The 19,728-nt window shown below is 47.4% G+C and overlaps 1 protein-coding gene across 1 annotated transcript in view; it reads right to left on the bottom strand.

Moving 5' to 3' along the window:
- The window catches only part of SETBP1 (SET binding protein 1), a gene marked incomplete at its 5' end in the record, with an annotated part of 253,392 nt that extends 233,954 nt beyond the window's left edge, over positions 1 to 19,438 (bottom strand). Inside the window, one exon of the mRNA XM_084278004.1 lies at positions 18,947 to 19,438. Within this exon, the coding sequence (XP_084134130.1) occupies positions 18,947 to 19,438 (492 nt within the window). The remainder of the gene's footprint in view (positions 1 to 18,946) is intronic.
- Between the last annotated feature and the right edge of the window lie 290 nt (positions 19,439 to 19,728).

Below are 19,728 nucleotides of genomic sequence, written 5' to 3'. Positions count from 1 at the left end.
CCCCAAACCTTCATGCAAATGTGATACAGCACATGTGCTGAAAATATTTGTGATGAAAACCTCCTTGCTCAACACAGAAGGGAGAAACTTCCCTTTTGGAGAAGGGAACCATGGTCTTTGCAGCAAGACACAGTTTCTGTTGGTCTCAGATCCTCTGGCCTCTCAACATCCCCAAGCCAAATATACAATGAGGGGTTTTAAACTGATTTTGATTGACTCCTCAACCTTCTGCTCGCATGTTTTTGTGTTTTTTGTTTTTTTTTTTTTTTCTTCTGGCAGGGTTGCAAACGAAGTTTCAGGTCTTTAGCAGTTGCAGCTTGAGCCATTAAAGTTTTCTTGCTCTCTGCCCTGTGAGGAGCACAGAGGAAAAGCACTCACATCTTTCTCTTAATTTCAGCACTTGGGAATTATTCCCCTGTCTCCTGCAATTTTGACCTCTTTTCCTTTCAGTGCCACTTGCACTCAGAAAAGCAAAGATCCAGTCCCGGAGGAATACATGGGATTTTTTTACATCCCTGGACAACACTTTCAACACTTTGTTTTGGTACTGAAAAAGGAGGCAAGACAATCACCTGCTTGAGTGAGCTCTTTGGATGAGGCAAACAAGTGTCACTTTGTTCTCACTTGTGCAACCCCGGCAGTGACTGAGGGGGGTACGGGGAGGTCAAGACAGACCCATGATTTAAAGGCAGGAGGATGGTTTGGTGAACTGAATTATCTGGAGGCTTCACCTTCAGTTCTTGTTGATACAGAGCAGTACACGGGGAGGGGAGGGAGCATGGTAGTGCCCCAGTTTTCCCACTGCAAAGTGGTGAACTGCCTACTCCCACCACAGAGGTCCTAATAAAGGATGACTGAATCAAGGTGAAAGTCTGCAAGGCCAAGCAACCCAACGTACCACCTTTCACTTAGAAAAGAGCTGTCCCTTGCCTTGCTCCAGAGTTATCAGGAGTTATTGCCCCAACCTGGTCCTTCACTTTCCAGGGCCCGCTGCAAGGTGAAAAGGAAGCCCATCAGTCCTCCCCATGTGAAGATGATCCACAGAGCAAGGCAAACTCTCTTTCCCTTTAACAACAAAGCTTTGGATCTGCTGATGAATGATGAATTTTTAAACAAGCCCATATTAACTATTAAAAAAAAAAAAAGCAAAAAAAGAGCTCCCAACTACCTCTTCAGGATTTTTAAGGAGCACGTAAGACTTCGAGGGCCCAAATGCAACACAGCTTGCTGGCCACAAGTAGGATATAGCCCTGCCAAAACCTTCCTCCACTGCAGCTGTGGCATTCACCAGAAAACATTTTATCAACCAGTCTGAAAGTGTTATGACACGAGCACACAGACATGAATGTAAACTCTGCTGACCTTGGACTGGTTTTTGGCTCAAGGAACTGCTTCTTTTTAAATCTTTCTTCCCTTTCTTCCCAGCTCCTTAACTAATCACAGATTTCTAAGTAAGAAGGAAATTATGTTAATTGAAACCTTTTCAGCACTTTAGCTGATTTGGAGAAGGGGAGGCAGAAGGCTTAGGGCAGAGGGGATGTGCGGGATTAAATCACCCCTTGGAGGAAGATGTCAGGGTGTGAAAGGTCAGCTAACTGCTTCTGGTCCCATCAGGCTGGAATTTCCTTCTCCCAGGTGCCACTGGAGCTTCCCACCCACATCCAAAAGCAAGCAAAGGATGCCAAAGGGCTGGATGAAGGCAGGACTCGGTGCGGCTGACCTGTGACGCACCAGGCAAGCAGAATTTCTCTCCCTTCACTTTCACAATGACTGTAACAGCCGTGCCCCAGCACGCAGGCATCGCGCATCAATCAGGCTTGAAACGCAGCCGAGTATTATCCACGCTACAAGTGGACATACTCAAAGGTTGAGTAGTTGTCATGTTTTACCGACACACCATCAAACCTCGTACTGCATCATGTGCTGAAAAGGTTCATTCACCCCCTGACCGGCGGGTGATAGCTGGATCCTCACAACATCCAGGTTTTTCACGACAGCGCTTCCAATGCAAGGAGCTGGACTTGCAAAGCGAGACTTCTGCGGCTGCAAAAAGCATCAGGAATGGGTCAGACTCATCCTGGGAGAAATTTCTTGGGCAGAGGGAGAGGATTTTGATGCCACAGTTGCATGGGAAAAACAGACAAGGAAAATGTAAGCACTGGGCTTGAGGGATTTTTACCAGAGTGTTAAACGCAAAGTTTTCGGGAACAGGTTTAGTGTGTATGGTGTTTCCCCTGAAGACCTCCCCTCCTTCTCCTCCATGGCCGGCTGACTTTCCCAGAGCCTCGATTTGCAGCCCGCCTGAATACCACTCAAAATATTTTCTCAATTAGAGGAGAAAACAGGAATTTGCCACTTGTCTGCCTCTATTCTGCTGCCTGTCAGCATTCAGCAAATATTTCAATCGTAGCCCTTTGCATGCTGCTAGCCCCGCTCATTTAACCTTTGGCCCTTCCCTAGGCTAATCCATCGGCCTTTACCTACAAATCTTTACAGCCCAGGGCTGACTGAAGACTGGGCTGGCAGGGAGGATGAAAGGGGTTGGGGGGATAACTTATCCCAGACTCCAATATTGGAGGTTTGGGAAGGGGGGCAGAGAGGGTGAAAATCTCTTAACATCTCCTCAAAGGATTTGATACACCAGAAGCTGGGATTTGTGGTGTTTCCACATCTGGAATACGATGAGGAAAATTAACACTTCTTTCTTTTTTTAAGAAAAAAAAAAGAGGGAAGGCAGGCCCCCCCTCATCTCAGCTCTCCTCTGTGCAGCCGTCAGCATCCTGAGGCAGGTACCTAATTGCCCACAAAGCCTTTGCTTTTCTTCTCCACATCCCTCCCCACCCTCCCCCCACCCACCGCTCTGACCACTCTCCTTCCCTTCTCACGTGTCACCAAGATTAGTACCTAACAGTTCTGCTGTCAAAAGCGCATGTGATGAAAATAATGCCCAGAGAGCAGCCTGTCAGCTTCAGAAGAGTCTGCTCCACTTTGATGGTGGAGGACCCCAAAAGCCTGTGCCTGCCCAGCCTCCTCCCCAGGCTGGCCACTCAGACGAGCATCCATGGCAGCTCTCCTGGGGCCATGCCCAGCCACCCGCTGTATGAGAAATCGCTGACCCTTCCATCACGTGGACTCTTTAATTGTTCACATTGGTATTTTGTTTCTCTCTACTGTAGACAGTTTGCTGTCTGTTACCCGTCCTTCATATGTAATTAATTGTGCTGTCTCCTGGCTCATTAGAAACAAGCCCCTCTCCTCCCCTTCCCCCTCTCTCCCGGCCAAGTCACAGTGTGCATTATTTAGGTTAAATCATGTTTAAGTAACTACATAAATAGTAGGCTGAGTTTGCCTTTTGTCTAGGCTGAGACTGTTTCTTGGCTCCTTTCAGGAAAACCCTCATTGCTGGAAGCTCTGGAAGGGAAACCCTCATCGGGCAGAGCAGCCGTGCTGCCCCAGGAGCAGGGGAAGGTCCTCCAAAGCAGAAGGCTTGTCCAGTAGGTAACAAGCACGAGCTGCCAAACTTTAATAAGGCAGGTGTAAAAGTCAGGGTTGCAGAGCAAAAATCCTGCCAAGAGAATGTTCATTGCCTAGCAAGAGGTAACAGCAAGAGGAAGGTGAGGTTTGGGTGTTAGGTTTTGTTCTCCCCCCCCCTGACCCCCCTGACCCCATAGCTTATTCTATCCAGTGAAATGCATTTCAAGTGACATCACTTCACACATCCCGGGTGACCCGCTGTTGTCTGAGCAGACCTTTCTTGCAGCTACATTGCTGCAGCTCAGGTACTGCAGTGCAAGTAAAAGACTTCTGAGCTTTCATTCCATTAACAACAACATGAGAGTTTCTGAAGTGGGTTCCCTCGGTGTATCGGTTAAAAAAAATATATATAAAATTGAGGATGTGGGTACACAGGTTCAAGCAATCTAAAAACCAACATGAATCATCACCTCAAACTCAAACAAAACCTGCACCAAACAGTACCGAAGGGTTAGGGTAGTTAAACCACAGCCTGTAAACTTTATTTGCTCCCTTCTCTGGGCTAAAGCTTAGCAGTGTCCTTGTAGACATTCTTCCTGTGCAAAAGCACCTCTGATACCAGCTGATGTAAAGATGTGAGGATTTAACTGCCTGCTTCTAGCTGGGAATAACCACTGACAGAACTAGCACAAGAAAGCTTGTTTCCTCAAGATTTCCAGCTTAGCTTAAGACATTTAATCATCTGGATGAGCTTCAGGTGAATCACCTGAACTTTTGGATTCTGACACCAGCCAAGACCTCCCATCTTCTTTGTGCATGCACATCCTTGCTGATAGACCTGGGCTAGCCAAGTGCTCTAACTGATTGGACTGGGTTCAGCTTTGCTCGATTGCCTGCACAAAGCTTGTGAAGGGCTTTGCTGAAGACTTCCCCACAATTAGCACTGCAGACATTTCCAGTGGTGTTTACATGGAGCTAAGTTGCTGCTTGGGAAAAGCGTGTACGCCAGGAATGCGAGGCAATGACGTTCGCTCTTCCCAGCACAATCTGGGCACAGATGATGGCAGAACAAAAGCCTGGGCTGTCTAAGGCAAGTGACTCTCACCAGTGACATGGGAAGACCACCATGAAGAGCCAGGGCATAGTTCAGTTTTCCAGTCTATCTACAGCTGTCCCTCTCCACTGCAAGGGCTTAGAAAAGATGGAGGTCACAAGCGCGCATCATACAAGTCACTAAAGTTGTTTTATCAGAGACCCCCAATCTAAACTTGCTGCCTGGGGTTATTATGGCCACTGATCTGCCAGGAGAATATGCTGCCATTGAGCTGCACCCACCAAAATGGCAGTTGGGCTTTCCATCCCTACCTAACTCTGCTTGTAGCCCATCAGGAGGACACAGTCCCCACCACAACTTTTTACCAGATCTAGGCAGACGGAAATAAAATATCCACAACTTGGTTCATCCAAAACTTTTTCTGAAGAAAAAGGCTTTTAGGTGACATTGAATAATTAATAATCTATGTTGCTGGTGTGTGTTTTTTGGGTGTTTTGTTATTTTTTTTTAAAAAGCCCTCAAGAAGGAAAGGGGAAAGGAAGGAAGAAAGAAAAATATACATGAGTGGGGGAAGGGGGGGGAAGAAAAGGACAACAATCTGAGACTTTCAATGGGAATGTCCAAAAATAACACAAACAGGATCTCCCTGCCATCTGCTCCGATCCTCTCTGAATGGCTTTCAAAGCAAAAAGCCTTGCCAAAACCTGACAAACAAAGCACCGAGCATCAGTTTTAATGGAATACCAATACTGCGTTCCCCCTTGCCCCTTTTTTTTTTTTTTTGCTACATACACACACACACCTTCCACACCCCTCCAGTTGCCAAATAAATGATACTATGCAGAAAAAAAAATTTGCTTCGGTTACAAAGCTGAATAAACAAGGCATAATTTTCCAAGTGCTCCCATATGTCTCTGCTTCTCTGCTTACAATGGACACTAATAAGATTTGCCATAACTAATTCATTCTTTCACACTATTACCCTATTCTCTACCTTAAAAAAAAAAAAAAAGAAAAAGAAAAAAGAAGAAATTCTGCCTATCCCACGTGCATTTTTCCACAACTTTCACACAGTCGAATCACAGGGGTTTTAGCAGCAAAACCTGTCACAGAGCTGACACTTTACACTTAGTTTAGAACCCTCCATGAGATTTAAAGGTGAGTTTTACCAAACCTAGAGAAGCAGAAAAATATTTGCCATTTTTCCTTTTGTTTTTACTTTGTTTTTTCATTCCCATTAAAAAAAAAATAAACAGCTTCTAAAGGGAGTGATGGGGAAAGGGATGCGTAGGAGAGCCACGATCTAGACACCGAAGGCAATGTGTTAGTGCACACGAAGTAGAAAGTCTTGACTCCAAAGGCAACATGCTGGTTGCATATAAAGCAGAAAGTGAAATTCGTTAGCTGTAAAATTCAGGGACTCTCCTATGCTTCACCTCAGCCCAGCTACACAGAGCAGACACAAAGCAAACACCCAGCAACAGCACCCGGCGAGCAACGGGGACTTCAGCCCGTGCCTTGCTTTTAGCCCTTCCCAGCTAAAGACAATGTCGGGATGCAGAGATCCCTGTGAGGTTCAGGAACAGATCTTACTTTGGAGTTCTTTGTGGTTTGTGGGCTGTTTGTGGGTTTTTTGGGGGGAGTTTTGGTTGGGTTTGGTTTTTTAGGGCTTTTTGGGAGGGATTTTTATGCTTTTTTGAGGGTGTTTTTTTACTGATTCACACCTCTCTTGGCAAACCTGAGAAACAAAACCGAAATGCTTAAATCCACACTTCTTTGTTGCATTTTGTTCCCTCTGCTATTGAAATACTTTTATGTGCCAAGAGTACACCTTTACCAGCGCTGAGCAAGCTTTTTTTTCTTTTTTTTTTCCCTTTTTCTTTTCCCCCCCCCAAACATCTGAGGCCTAAATTACTTGAACAAACAAAAGAGTTTTCCCTCCCTCTCTCCCCCGCTGCTGACCCCCCTAGTGCCGGATCTGCCCCTCCTCCTCCGGCACACAAATGGCCTCACACCAGACGGGATGGAGGGACGGCTCCCAATTACGCCTCTTTATTAACGAGGGGCCATGGCAGGGAAGGGACTGTAGCAGGGTGGGGGACAGACAGCGGCTGCTAGCTCCTTCCCGCCACCCAAAATGGGAAGCAGAGGTCGCGGGTAATCTGATGGGAAGGCGCCTGCACACAAGAGCTGTGGGCCACCTGCCAGCCCACTCCATGCCCTGGGATGGTTCTGGTCTGTCCCCCACCACCGTGTCCATCAGAAGGTGGCCTGAAGGACCCAGTCGCAGGGACCCTGGTTGTTTCTTGCAGCCCATGCATAGGGAAGGCTAGGTGGTGGTGGGAGCCTAAAAGGATGAACAGTCACAGGGGTGGGACCAGTGATACTTACTGCTGTTGGAGCAGTGAAAGGTAGGATGCCTTCTCTGGTGGCCCTGGGTGTGGCATCTCTGTCTGCCTTGGTTTTCTACTTAGTAACTGAGAAGGACCTTAGGAAAGCTCTGAAAACCTACATTCTTTGGTAGAGTTCAGGCACAATAGTTGTAGAATACTGCCCGCAAATTTCAGTCCACCACCCAAGTCCTTTCTCTGTGTGTCTGTGATGATGTATTTTCTTGTTCCACTAGGAAAGATAGAAAGGTATTTCTGAGGAAAATCCATGGTCAAGTCAAAAAATCTTTCCTTCTCTCCCCTTTTCAACCTCAGGCTACCTTTTGCATTCACCCTTCAACGCTGTGATATCACACCTGATGATAAAATTTCTGAGTCACTCAGGCTTCCAATTTACCCATCGGACCCTCTCCAGTGCCACCTGCATGGCCATCTCCATCTGGCAAAGCCCAAATCCTTCTTTCTCCTTACCTCACTGTTTAAACTGCTCTCCCACTGGGTTGCTGGCTTTTCCTGGGGAACAAAGCACAGCCCCTGTGAGCAAACATTTCTACCCATCTGTGTCCAGCAGCCACCACTGTGGTTTTTTTTCTTTATTTCCCCAGACCTCATGACACGTCTGACATCAACTCCTTCCCCACCCTTGAAAACTAGGTTTGGTCACTTTGTCCAGCCTTTGGATTTATATATTCGTGGACCTTTATCCTACCTGTGCTCCTTGTTGAGGCTGTTTGGGGTTAAACTCTATCTGTGCTCTCACACGAGGGGCAAGGACTGTGGGCAGGCAGTGAAGCTGCAGGCAAGCAGAAGCAAAGGGGGACTGTAAGGGAAGCATAAAGATTTTCTACTTTCTCTAACCAGAGATTAACACATGGGTTTTAAACAAGGGGACTCCCTTCCCAGCTGACAGCAGCAGCTGCAGCTTCTGACTTGCTTGCAGAGTGGCAGGGAATCGAATCAAAGAGAAAAGAAGAAAGAGGACAACCCTTCCTTGGGGAGTAGGAAACACAATACAAGCTATTCTAAAACCCCTGCAAATACTGGCTTGGTTTTAGGTCAGGCTCTCTTTCCCCCCTTCTGTCCCAATCTCCCCCTCACCCTCCTTGCAACAAAGGGAAATTGGTATTTTTCAAAATTCTTCTAAAAGCCAACCCGGCAGATGGTTCTTTCCATGCTGGGGAGGTAACAAAAAGAAAAACCTGCCAGGATACACATCAGCGAGATGTGACAAAGATGGGCATGGTGTCTGGCCTCTGACCCTGGGATTTCACAGAGGCCTATTAAACCATGTGGCCAAGATGGACTGAGTGGACTTGTATCTCTAGCGTGCAGCTGCCGTACCCTACGGGCCTGTGCTAAGTTTTATTAGCTTATGTCAGGCCAGATAGACTGAAAAATAGACAGGGTTTCTGTCCATTTCCATCCTACCATTTCAGCACCTTAGGACAGTCCTTCTCGCCAACATCTTAGAAGGTGAAAGTGAAGTTCAGCACACAAATTCGCAATGTAATAGTAAAAGGCTTATCTAGGCAGTAACTGGAAACTGTTCTACTTTACCAGAGTCTCACATACACATCAGTACTATGAACTCTTGCAGATGCAGAAAGCCAAGGGTAAGTCAGTCAGTCCTACTGCACTTCTACTGCTTCAGGTTAAGGACCTGGATGTTCATCACAGGCTTCCCTCTCTTTTCCTTAAAACTGCCTCTTGACTCTAGATGACCTCAACAGCCAAATTCGCACTCGTTTTCAAGTGTAACCCAAGCAGACCCAAGGGTTCCACATCCCAAGCACCCAAGTTGCCTCCAAGGAGGAAGCATGACCTGGTAACATGCCATATCTGCTAACCAGAGAACAAGGAGCAGCAAACGACGTGCTGCCCTCCCGCAGAGCTGCCCTGTGCTTCACAAATTCCCATGAAGGATGTTGGCAGTTGCTGTTCCCCAGTGACTAACAGCAGCTCCTGCCCACACCCAGGGTAAATGACCTAAGGACAGATCAATCCCTCCCCACCACGCTTGCTGCAGTTCCTCTTGCGATCCTTGTGCTGTAGTCACAGAAGGAAATAGTCTTTCCCCCCCTCTTCTCCTTCAAATCAGGAACATAATTACAAGTAATGCAATGGAATTAAGACAAGAGAGAGAAAAGGCTGGAGGGAATTCATCCTAATGATTGCATAAATTATTGAAGGAAAAGTATCCCATGGAAAGCAAAGAGGGCTGTCTTTGGGAAGAGTACTCAGCTCAGCACTGGAGAACGCAGTGTCAGAAAACAGGCAAGAGAAATTAATTATTCCCATCTAACCTGCACACACAGGGGGTATACAAAGTAAAACACATCGTCCATCTACTACCATCAACTCCTATTGGAAGATGCAACAAAACGAGCACCTTCAAGCTCCCTGCTCATGCACATTGGGTAAGATACTGCTGTAAGGACTGTCCCTACAGCTGAAGTGACTTTGGTGGGAGGCAGAAGTGAGGAGCAATCGGGACCCTGCTAGCGCTGTTGCTCACCAAAAGATAATCTGCCTTTGCTCTACGTTCCCTAGTCTGAAAGGTGAGCTATTAACAAAACACCCACCTGGAAACACAGAAGGTGAAATTTAGATGAAGCTTCCCAGGCCAGCACAGTATTTTAGCACATACTGGGGTGTGAGGGAGACTACTGAGGAAGAAAAACAACACATCCCTTTAGAAAATACAGTGTAGGCTCTACCTTGAAGGTATGAGGAAACTATTTCCTATGTATCCTCCTGAGAAGCGCTCTCCAGGTGCTTTACAGAGGGACTTTTCACAGAAGCACCAGGTGGGGAACTCACTGAGGTATTGCCTCATGGTGAGGCGAGGGTGTGATCAGTGCTGACACATCAGAGCATCCACTGCTTAACCCTCTCCTCCTCAGACAGGGCCATCAGTGAGAAGAGAGGGGCCGTGGCCTCTGCCTCATTTGCTTGTGCCACCACATTCCTTAGGAGAGTGTTGGGCAAGGCAAAATTACCTGCAAATCCCCTCCAGGCTGATTCTCATCTTTCAGCCCTGCTGATGGAGAGCGGCTCACATGAAGCTAAGACGCTGCGAAGTGCTGAAATTCCTCAATGAACCACCCAGGTTTATAGTGGCAGAGTTGTTGTAACACCGATGTCAATAAAAGATACCATCTTTCCCTACAAACCTTGCCACCCAGGTGAGACAGAGAGCCATGAGAAACTGATGAGAAGATAATGAGTCCTCCAGTAAATATTCCTCAATTGACTCTTACCACATTTTAGGATTTACAGACCAGAAGGGGCTATTAAGGGCACCTAGACTGACTGATTGCATGCTGGCCCCAAAACTCCACCCCTCTCATTTCTGCATCGAGCCATAACTCTTCACTGAGGTAAATTTTACTCTTAGGCTGCTATCGAAGACACAGAGAGTTAGCAATTTTGAAACAAATTCACCAGTTTCAGTGACAAGTAGGAGAGGACTGGCTTACAGAAGGGCTGCACACCCAGTGCTTGAAGATCAGGCTGCCGCCTGGGAGACTCGGTTGTGTCATGGTTAAGCAACCACAGCACAATGAAAAAGGCCCAAGTGTTACCCTGGCCTGGGACAGGTTTCTTGAATGAATCACATAATCTCATTACTCTGTTTCACATTGACGAGGTGGTTTTATTCCTCCTCCTTTTATTTCTACAGAGCTTTCGACCTTCTTGCAGGACAGGCTGTCTCCATGCCTTCGTACAGGACCCAGCACAGTCAACACCAATAGGAACATGAGGCTCTTCCTAAGAAAAGTGCCTGGTAGAGACACAGGTAGCCCTACAAACACAGATGCAGCTGACTGTCCATCTTGAATGAACATGTCCTCATCTTCAGCAGTGCTATCTTCCACAGCGGCCACAAGTCTAAGCCACATCTCAGATACACAACCTCATTTCTGTAGTGAGACACCTTAGCTCTTCTGCTGTCCCTTTCACTGTGAACCCACAGTTCCAGAAAAAAAAAAAACACACACACCCCCCCTCAAAAAACAAACAAACAGAAAAAAAACTTCAAAACTAAAACCCAAGATATTTTTCTTGATACCACCCTGGAGAAGCAATTTTTCTTCCCAGCCTGACCATCCTACTTGGATTCAGCGTCCTGCTACTGGTGCATGTACCACGGCTTGAGAAACCCCTCTCCTGATAGCAACTGCCTGCAGCCTGCAGTCCAAATATAATCATGATGTAGAAATAACATTTTGTGTCCTGGAACGAAGGAGCCAAGTGCCACTGGTCTTCATTCACAGGAGAGGTCATGGCAAGAAATGGAAAATAGCGCTCTTAGAAAAACACCAGCAAACTGGACACGTCCTCGAGGGTCACATATCAAATGGAATAATTTTAAGGTTCAAGAGTTGGAAAAGTCTCAGCGTTATAAAGCAAAACAATGCATGTTTACTCTGGATATTTTTAGACTGGTTTCCTAAGGAAACAAGGCTAATGTGATCACACTGTATTTGTGTCTATGCGGATGCACACACAAAATTCTTGCCTGCCTGCATGACCCTCTCCTCAACATTTCTGGAACATTCAGAGCATCTATTTTATTATTTGTTTTCAAACTTGATGGAAGAATAGGAATCTTTGAGATAGGGCATTCGAAATAGTTCTGTTCAAATTGTTCACTAGCTGGAAGAAAGGGACTTCAGAGGGGTTCCCAACTTGCTGGTTGGCCAGCAAGTTCACTCATCATTACACACCAAAGAAGCTGCGTAAGAGGAAGGTGGTCAAAAACTGACTTACACAAGTGTCAGTGCTCATAGAAAAGAAAACAGCAACAACAAAACCAAACAAAAAACCAAAACAGAGCACAAACCAACCAACCAACCCACCCCCACCAAAAAACATCGAAACCAAAGAGCCACAAGCTGAGCGCATCATCTGAAGCCCCTTTTTCCATTCAAATGAATCCATGATGTCCACGCAGTCCCACTGACCCCGTGGGGAACGTGAGCAGCAGGAAGCTTGGCCGGGAATGAAGCATGAGAATGGAGGGGGCCAGCTAGGAGTGTGAGTATGTGTGTATGTGACAAAGGGACTGAAGATGAGTAAGCTGGAGGTAAGTCAGAAGGTATCTGTGGTCAGATATGCCTGAAAGGAGAGGAGAGGGAACACTGCATACAGAGAGCTTGGTGCTGGGGGGATGTGAACATGTGCATGAAGGCCTGACCACCCTGTGCACCCCAAAGTGCCTCTCTGCAAATGAAGACACAACCAGTACACTGGTCTGCATCTCAAGGCTCACATGCCAGTGTGTGGCGTCTCCAGCACATCTCTGTTAGCCTGGAGGACATGGTGCTTTTGAAACACTAACAGCGTGCACAGGCTTGGCCAAGCCTTTACGAGACTGCTGGGAGCAACACCCATCCCCTCCCACGGTTCAGTGGAGGGGACCGTGGGACCTCCAGCTTGAACCCCCTTTCACCTTGCACTTGTCCCAGTTGTTTCCTCGCTGAAGCCCTGCAACATGTCCTCAGCCCCAAATCCAGCACTGGGGACATTTTGTCATGGTTTGAAAAGAGAGGTGCAGCACAAGCAAACAAGGAAATGTCACAGAGGGCCATCAAAACTCGGCTGTGGGAGGGACTGCTACAAAACAAAACCTGTCCTCGACACGGATGGCCTCCACAAGCCCTGGTCATATGGCAGTTAATTAAATACAGTAAGTCTTCCTCATTTGGCACAGTATGTCGGGTAGTAAAAGCTTGCTTATCTTCTCCCAGCCCATCCCTTCACTGCCAGACGTTTGCTTCTTTAAGAAATACTTGACGACACGCAAAAAAAAAGAAAAGAAAGAGTCACAATTCTTTGAGAGCAGACAGACAGCGAGGGATGGGGAGCAGCTCACACAGAGTACTGAGCTGGAAAATAAACCCCAGCTTATTCCTGTCACAAGATATCCATGGCAAGGCTGTCACTTCTCCAGCAAGCTTTGGAGAAGGAGAAGGAAGGGTTAGAGCTGGGATCCAGCACACCCTGCTCTTCACAGGAAGGACTGAACTACCTTCAATAGGGACCAGCCTCCCCCAGGTGACTAGTGGGGCCCATGAGGACTCAGCTCCTAGCCTTGGCATCTCAATTTCCTTAGGGACCAAGATAAACCTGGGCCTGAGTGGTTTTCAGCTCTGAAGTTTCTCCAAATAAATTCATTCCTACTCTCTTGCTGGGGTGAGCCCAAGGTGGTTGTGGTGGAAGGGCACCAAACTGCTGCTGCTTCCCCTGTTTCACTAACAATGCAGTAGAAAGAAAAGCTAGCCAAAAAGAAACCTGGGGTGACTGAAAGGCTGCTGAAAGGCCAGTTTCACCCTACATGCAAGAAGAAGACTCCTCACTGCGTTGGTGTTTCTGGGCCTCTACCACTATTCCATAACATGGGCAGAAGCAGAGGTCTATACCACTAGTGTAAGCCCCAGGTACCTGTCATCAGCATCATTTAGAGCAGCCTCAAGGCTTTGCTGAGCAAGAGTGGGGATCAAACCAGCACACAAACAGGTCCAGGCTGACGGTCCTCTATCATTTTGAGGGAGAAGTAGAGGGAAGAAGACAAAAAAAACCCAATAAACAAAGGTGTGCCACTTCAAGCAGGCACCATCACCAGCGCGTAAGTGCCACCTCCTCACAGAGATGCAGCACAAGAAGTGAGCACGTTGAGTCCCAGAGCCACGTTTGGGAGCAACTGGAAGAGCTGACCCAGAGGATATCTCACCTGGGGTTGCCCTTAGCAAGGAGGAGTAAGCACTCACTGTGAGCAGCTGGACTGTCACACACACAAAGCACTGGGGAGAAAGGTTCACCCCAGGGGCAACCCGACAAGAGCTGCAGATGCACATGAGAACCTGGAGGCAAAGTGCAATGTGCAGTGGGCGATGCAAAGAAGGAGGAAGGAGGGGAGAAGTGTGCATGATCATCTGGAAGAAGGAGGGGTGTGAAAGGAAAAGCGTGAGAATGAGAGAGTCCCCGTGGAAAGGTAGACTGCAGGAGAAAGTTGCCTGTGTGGAGCAGAGGAAAGGAAGACAATGGATCAAATATCAAGAGGAAAAGTGCTAGAACCCCTTCCTGCAGAGAAAGGGACAACAAAAACTTACAACAACTCAAAGGGGGAAAAAAAATCGTTCTAGGAAAATGCAGGAATAGACTTTCCTCCGACTGCACACAAGGAAGGTTTACTTCCAGTTGACTTGCTGCCCACTTATCTCTCAGCAATAAAATGCACTCACCCATCCCAAGCTCTCAAAAAAAAACCCCAAACCCAGAATAATTAAAAAAAAAAGATTCTACATCCCCCCAAACCAGACTTTATACATATGATGGAAGCTCCCAAGAAACTTCATGAGGCTACACTTTAAGAAGGGTGGGGGAGCTAATGAGGTTTCTGTAGTCACCAAAAAAACCCCAGACAGGGTAGCAAATGCAGAGAGAAGGAAAAAAAAAAAAAGCCAAACCAAAACCAAACCCAAGGAAATAGTGCTCATCTGGGACTCGTTAAATGCTACATGACAGGCGGGGAATGCTGATGGATTGTTTTACTGCATTTGGTGCCACACTTTCGGTGCCCTTCTAGACTGACAGCATGTTTCCTTAATTCAAAGGAAAAATGCACCTTTAGTGATGCTGAGGATGCTGGACTCAAGTAAACCCCACTGCAGGCAAGAGATCCAGAGCTGCAGGGCTCACCTGCGTGCCAGTAGGACATCCTTTGGGCTCCTGGCTTTTTTCTTCCCTCCCTCAGAATGAATGAGATGGAGTCATCTGCGGGTTTAGAAGCGGCAAGGGTTCAGCCCACTCCATCCCCAGGCGCCGAAGGGTTGAAATAAGAGCAAATGCTAGCAGAATGCTTGTGCACTTTCCAGTTGCCGCACAAGCAGCGGCACAGACATCCCAAGCCATGATCCACCTTCTGAGCAGCCCTGGGAAAGGGGTCTGAACGCTACCTTAACTCTTATTTTCAAGAAGGGGAAGCTGATGTGAAACTTGGCACGCTCACAACTTTAAAAAAAAACCCCAACAAAACAACAAAACCCAAAACCCAAAGTTGTTGGTTTGCAGCCAACCATTCAAGCTGGCAGAGCAGAGGTTCCCAACACTGATGCTCTCCCAACTTCTGCCTCCCTTCCTCCCCGCTGTGGGCCATCAGCAACCGCACCCATCCCCTTCTGTATCCCCTCCCCTTCCAATTCACCATCGCATAACATCCCCGGGGCGATTGCTCACATGGAAAAGCAACATGAGGAAAGTATTTAACGTATGTTTACGTCTTTTAATATAGTGTGTAGCAGCTGGAATCAAAGGCAAAAAAAAAAAAAAAAGAAGAAGAAACCCAAAAAAACCCCCAACCAACAACCCAGGCCTCGGCACATGAACAGCGCAGCCCTTCCGCAGAGCCCCCCTCTAATCACCACCAGTCCCCAGACCACAGCTTTAGAAATCAGGCACTAGCCCCCACTGTCTAATTAGCAGAGCAGTGGAAAGCTTAGGAACAGGCATATCTTCTTCCTCCCTAAGTGGCCACTGGATAAATGCTATATCCCCAGTTCGCAGCCCCTTTTTACATTGCTGGCATTACCAGTCCTTTGTGTACCCACATGCTGTTACTTAAATTGCTTCCATGTTTTCATTACTTTGCCCTCTGCGCTGTGTGTATTGAAACTCCGACAAGAATGCTGAAGTGGTATTTCAGAACACCGGGGACTACTGGAGATGTGGCTGAAATTATTATGCAACAAACTTAAGTGATTTTTCAACCCCTGGTAGAGTTTACTACTCCTCAAGGGGGTGGGGGGAAGAGTAAGTTCAGATGCTGCTCAGTGAGGTGCAGGACATGCCATCCCACCCACTGGAAATGTGGACATAGCACTTGCAGCTCGGGTTATGCTCAGCACTCTATCCTTATATATGGGTCTGTGGGGCCCGTACATATCTACGCCCTGTGTCAGTAAGCAAGGTGGTAAACTCAGATAGCGACGCTGCTCCCATGAACAGGGCAAATGTGCACATTGCACCAAACTCTCCTGGCAAAAGTCCACGGAGGACAGCAGAGTAATGCAAGGCAAGGATCTGCCCCACTGATTTAAATGTCTTGTTCCCTGCTGATGCTGCTTTTCTGGAGTTTATGATGATTAAAGCAACAGGCAATCAAACCACCTAACTCTGAAATATCAAAACCACCAGAACCATTTAAATGTGACAATCAGGGTTTTTTTAAAGCACTACCACAGTTCTCAAGGATGCTGCGAGTATATGCAGAAGGTACCCACATGCCCCTGCCTCCCAAGGAAACCCATAGGTGGACCAGACAGCTTCAGTTCCATTTCCATTTCAACTTGCTGTCTCCTCCTGACCGTCTTCCCAAAAGAACCTCTGTAACTCCCGTAAGATGCACACATCGGCCATGAAAGCAGCCACGCTGCCAGCACTGCAACCCTTCTCCCACCAGTTTCTGGCTTGCCTCTCCAGTAGTGCCTCTCATCACCTCTCCATACGAGATGTTTGCAGCCACGGTCTGATTCTACAACCCCGCGAGCTAAGTAAGAGGCAGTCAGTCACGTGTGAAACGCTGTCGGCTGCAGGGATACAGGTTATTTACCATTCTGGTGGTGCAGGCTGCAGGTCTCCAAGCATCAAACCCCTCGAGATCGCAGCACTGGGGTCTTCCAGATCCCTGATGGGGACTTCTCTGCCATGGCTGTGGCTCAGCAGCTGCTGGGCAGCAGCCGTTGGGTGTTATGCTAATGGACGCGCTGGTGCGGCAGCCCTCTCCCCATCTGCTCAGAGCATCCACCTGCTGGGTTGTTGGGTTTTTTTTTTTTGTTGTTTTTTTTTGTTTTGTTTCGTTTTGTTTTAATGGCCAGATTAGTCCAGTGCTGTCCCAAAGAGCTCCCAGCCTGCGCACGGGCTACGAACACAGCACCAGCCAGCTCAGACCTCACAGCGCAAGTACAATCTGGATGGAGCCATGGTTGGGGCACGATCTGCTTCTTTCAGACTCCTTATCTCTGTGCAATTAAAGTCACACCCCGAGCGTAACCACACTGCCAGGCGCTTTGTTTTGTTGTCGTGGCTGGTTGTTTTTTTGCATGCAGTTTCCTTATGGTTAGCTTTACCTAACCTTTTTTGGGTTCGCCCCGTGAAGGAACGAACATACCCTTCCACAGCCAGCTCAGTGCCTGGCAGATAGAAATGGGAGCATGGGTTTCTAGGCTGTCACATTCCCTGCAGCCCAGGCACGGTAGGCAGGGGTTTGCAAAGTCTTATTTTTCCTCCCTTCACAACCGTGGAGGGATTGTTTGTGACACCTCTGCTGTCACTGAACATGGTCTCACACAACTGCCGGCTCTCCTGAGACCTCTGCAAGTACTCAGGGAGGAAAGGGAAGTGGAAATAAGACATTGCCCAGTGCTAAGGAGACAGCCCATCCTTCTCAATAGGTGGGAAAATCTCTTCACAGTGTATTATAGGGACAAACCTCTGCTGTGCTAAAAATAAGTTGGGTGTTTGTGTTGGGTTTTTTTCCCATGCACTTGGAGTATGCCACTTATCAGTGTGCTAAGAAAAAAAAATCCCCTTCATTTCTTAATTTTTTTTTCCCCTCAAGTTCTACTACTAAGAGAAGTACTCACAGAGTGAGCACTGCTAATCTCCCTGGGCTCTGCCTTGAGTCAGTGGGAAATGTTGATGCTTCAAAAAGTGACTTAGAGTTGTCAGAATTTTGGTCTAAGTCAGCCTACCGAGAAGACTGTCTCCAGGGAGACACTGTGGCAATCACAGAATCCCAGACTGATTTGAGTTGGAAGGGACCTCAAAGACCATCTAGTTTCAAGCTCACCCCCCCACCAAACCCCTGTCCACTCCATGGGCAAGGACATCCTCCGCTAGCCCAGATTGCCCAAAGCTACATCCAGCCTGGATGTGAATTAGCCTCTCGAGGCTTCAAGTAGCCCTTTGAGCATCCATCAGGTGTATAAGGTACGTGAGAAGTGGCAACCTTCTGCAAGAGCAGGAAAGCCATCGGCAGCAATGCCCTCAGTGGATGCCCACATCAGAAATCAATCTGTCCAGGTTTTGGAGATACTCGTGAGTCTTTCATCAAATCTGGGTTCCTCTCTGAATCTGTCATGATGCCTTCGTGTTACTAAGGAGGCAGAGGTCAAGTATTGTACTGCAATAAAGCCTCAGCCAACCAAAGCTCCTTTGTCTAACGCCTAGGACAGAAAACCGCTCTTCACCCAAAATAACATGAGTTGTCACCAGCTGTCCCTCCCCTCACCCAGTGCTGCTTAAAACGCTTGAACTAGATTTATTTTAAAGACTAAACATAGGCTACTTTACTGAAAAATCAAGCCAACAAGCAAAACAAAAGAGTGTCCCTGAAACAGCTCAAATGAGGAAAGGATTTCTTTCTTTTCCCCTCCCTCTTCCTCCCCTTGAATAAATGAAAAAAAAAAAAAAAAAAAGATCAATTTTTACCCAAACTTTAAAGTACCAAAAATTTCACTCCAGAAAGGTTATTTCAAGAAAATGATACGCATCTGGAAGAAAATGAGACTTATAATGGAAGTATTTTCTGAAGCATAACTATAGTGTTGCTAGCACAATGCTGTAATCAAGAATAATGGAGCCCTTCGTCTGGTATACAGGAATGGATTCAATTGTTCACTGTGCACATACCTGTATTTTAAAAACGCAGTCAAAAGCTTTAACTGCCAAAAAAAGGCTCAAGCATTAGCGCTCAGACACAAAGCGGGTTGGAAGTGGGCTCCTTCATTTGTCACTCATATAATGATTAATCTTAAATCTCAATTACACACAAAAATAGAAGAGGCCCGGCTGAACTTTTGATCCCTCCTGAATCAGTTCCTCTGAAGGACAGTTCGAAACCATACCCACTTTGCAAACCCTGCCCAGGCTGTGCCTCAGACACAAACTGTCAGAGTGGATTTAATCCTACTCTCTCCCTCTGATTTCAGGAGGAGAGGGAAACATGGGAAAGAACAGGGCTTACCTTCTTTTTGGAGTGCGATCTGTCCTCCTCTTTAGCCGCTTTGCTATTTTTTCCAGCTCTGGAAAGCTTCTGCTCCCCAGACTGCTTGATAGTGATTTTGATCTCGGGAGGGCAAATATAGTTCTCCAAGTTCTTTGGGGGCTTCTTTGCTCTCTTGGTGGTCTGTATCTTTAGTTTTAAACTCCCCTCCGTGAAGTTAGCCTCCTTGATGGAAAATTCCTGCTCTTCCAGCCCATCTCCCGCCACCCATTTCTCGCTGTCTGCATTGGAAGTGGAATCCACGTCTCTCCCGGAACCCATCTCATCCTCTTCCTCTGGCTCCAGCCTCTCTCCACTCACCGGGATCCCCTTCCCCGAGCCTGCTGCAGGCAACATTGTCTCCCCCGCGCAGCCAGAGGTAGGTGGAGGCTTCGCGGAGGTGACAGCTGCTGGCAGAAAGTCTGCCTCACCCCCTCTTTGCCGGGAGCTGCCCAAAGTCTCCCTGGACTCCATAGCAATATTGCAACGCCTTGGAGTTTTATCAGAGGGAAGGAGAGCACGGAAGGCAACGAGGAGAGCAAGGGCAGGTACGATCCCAGGGAACAAATGGTAACTGTCTGCAGAATTCAATGTCTCAATCGCCCAGAGGCTGCAAGGAGCTCAGAAGAGACCAAATCTGCCACTGTCAAAAGAAAGAAGAAAAAAAGGAAGTTAGAACACATACACGTACCAAACACGAGCGTGGAGGTGACTGAAATGGAGCACGCTTGGGCTTCCCCTGCAGCATCTCAAAGAGCTTCCCT

This window comes from Gallinula chloropus (assembly GCF_964237585.1).
Source record: "Gallinula chloropus genome assembly, chromosome: Z".
NCBI lineage: Eukaryota > Metazoa > Chordata > Aves > Gruiformes > Rallidae > Gallinula > Gallinula chloropus.
The sequence above is the reverse complement of the archived record's forward strand: the minus strand, read 5'-3'. Positions and strand labels throughout refer to the sequence as shown.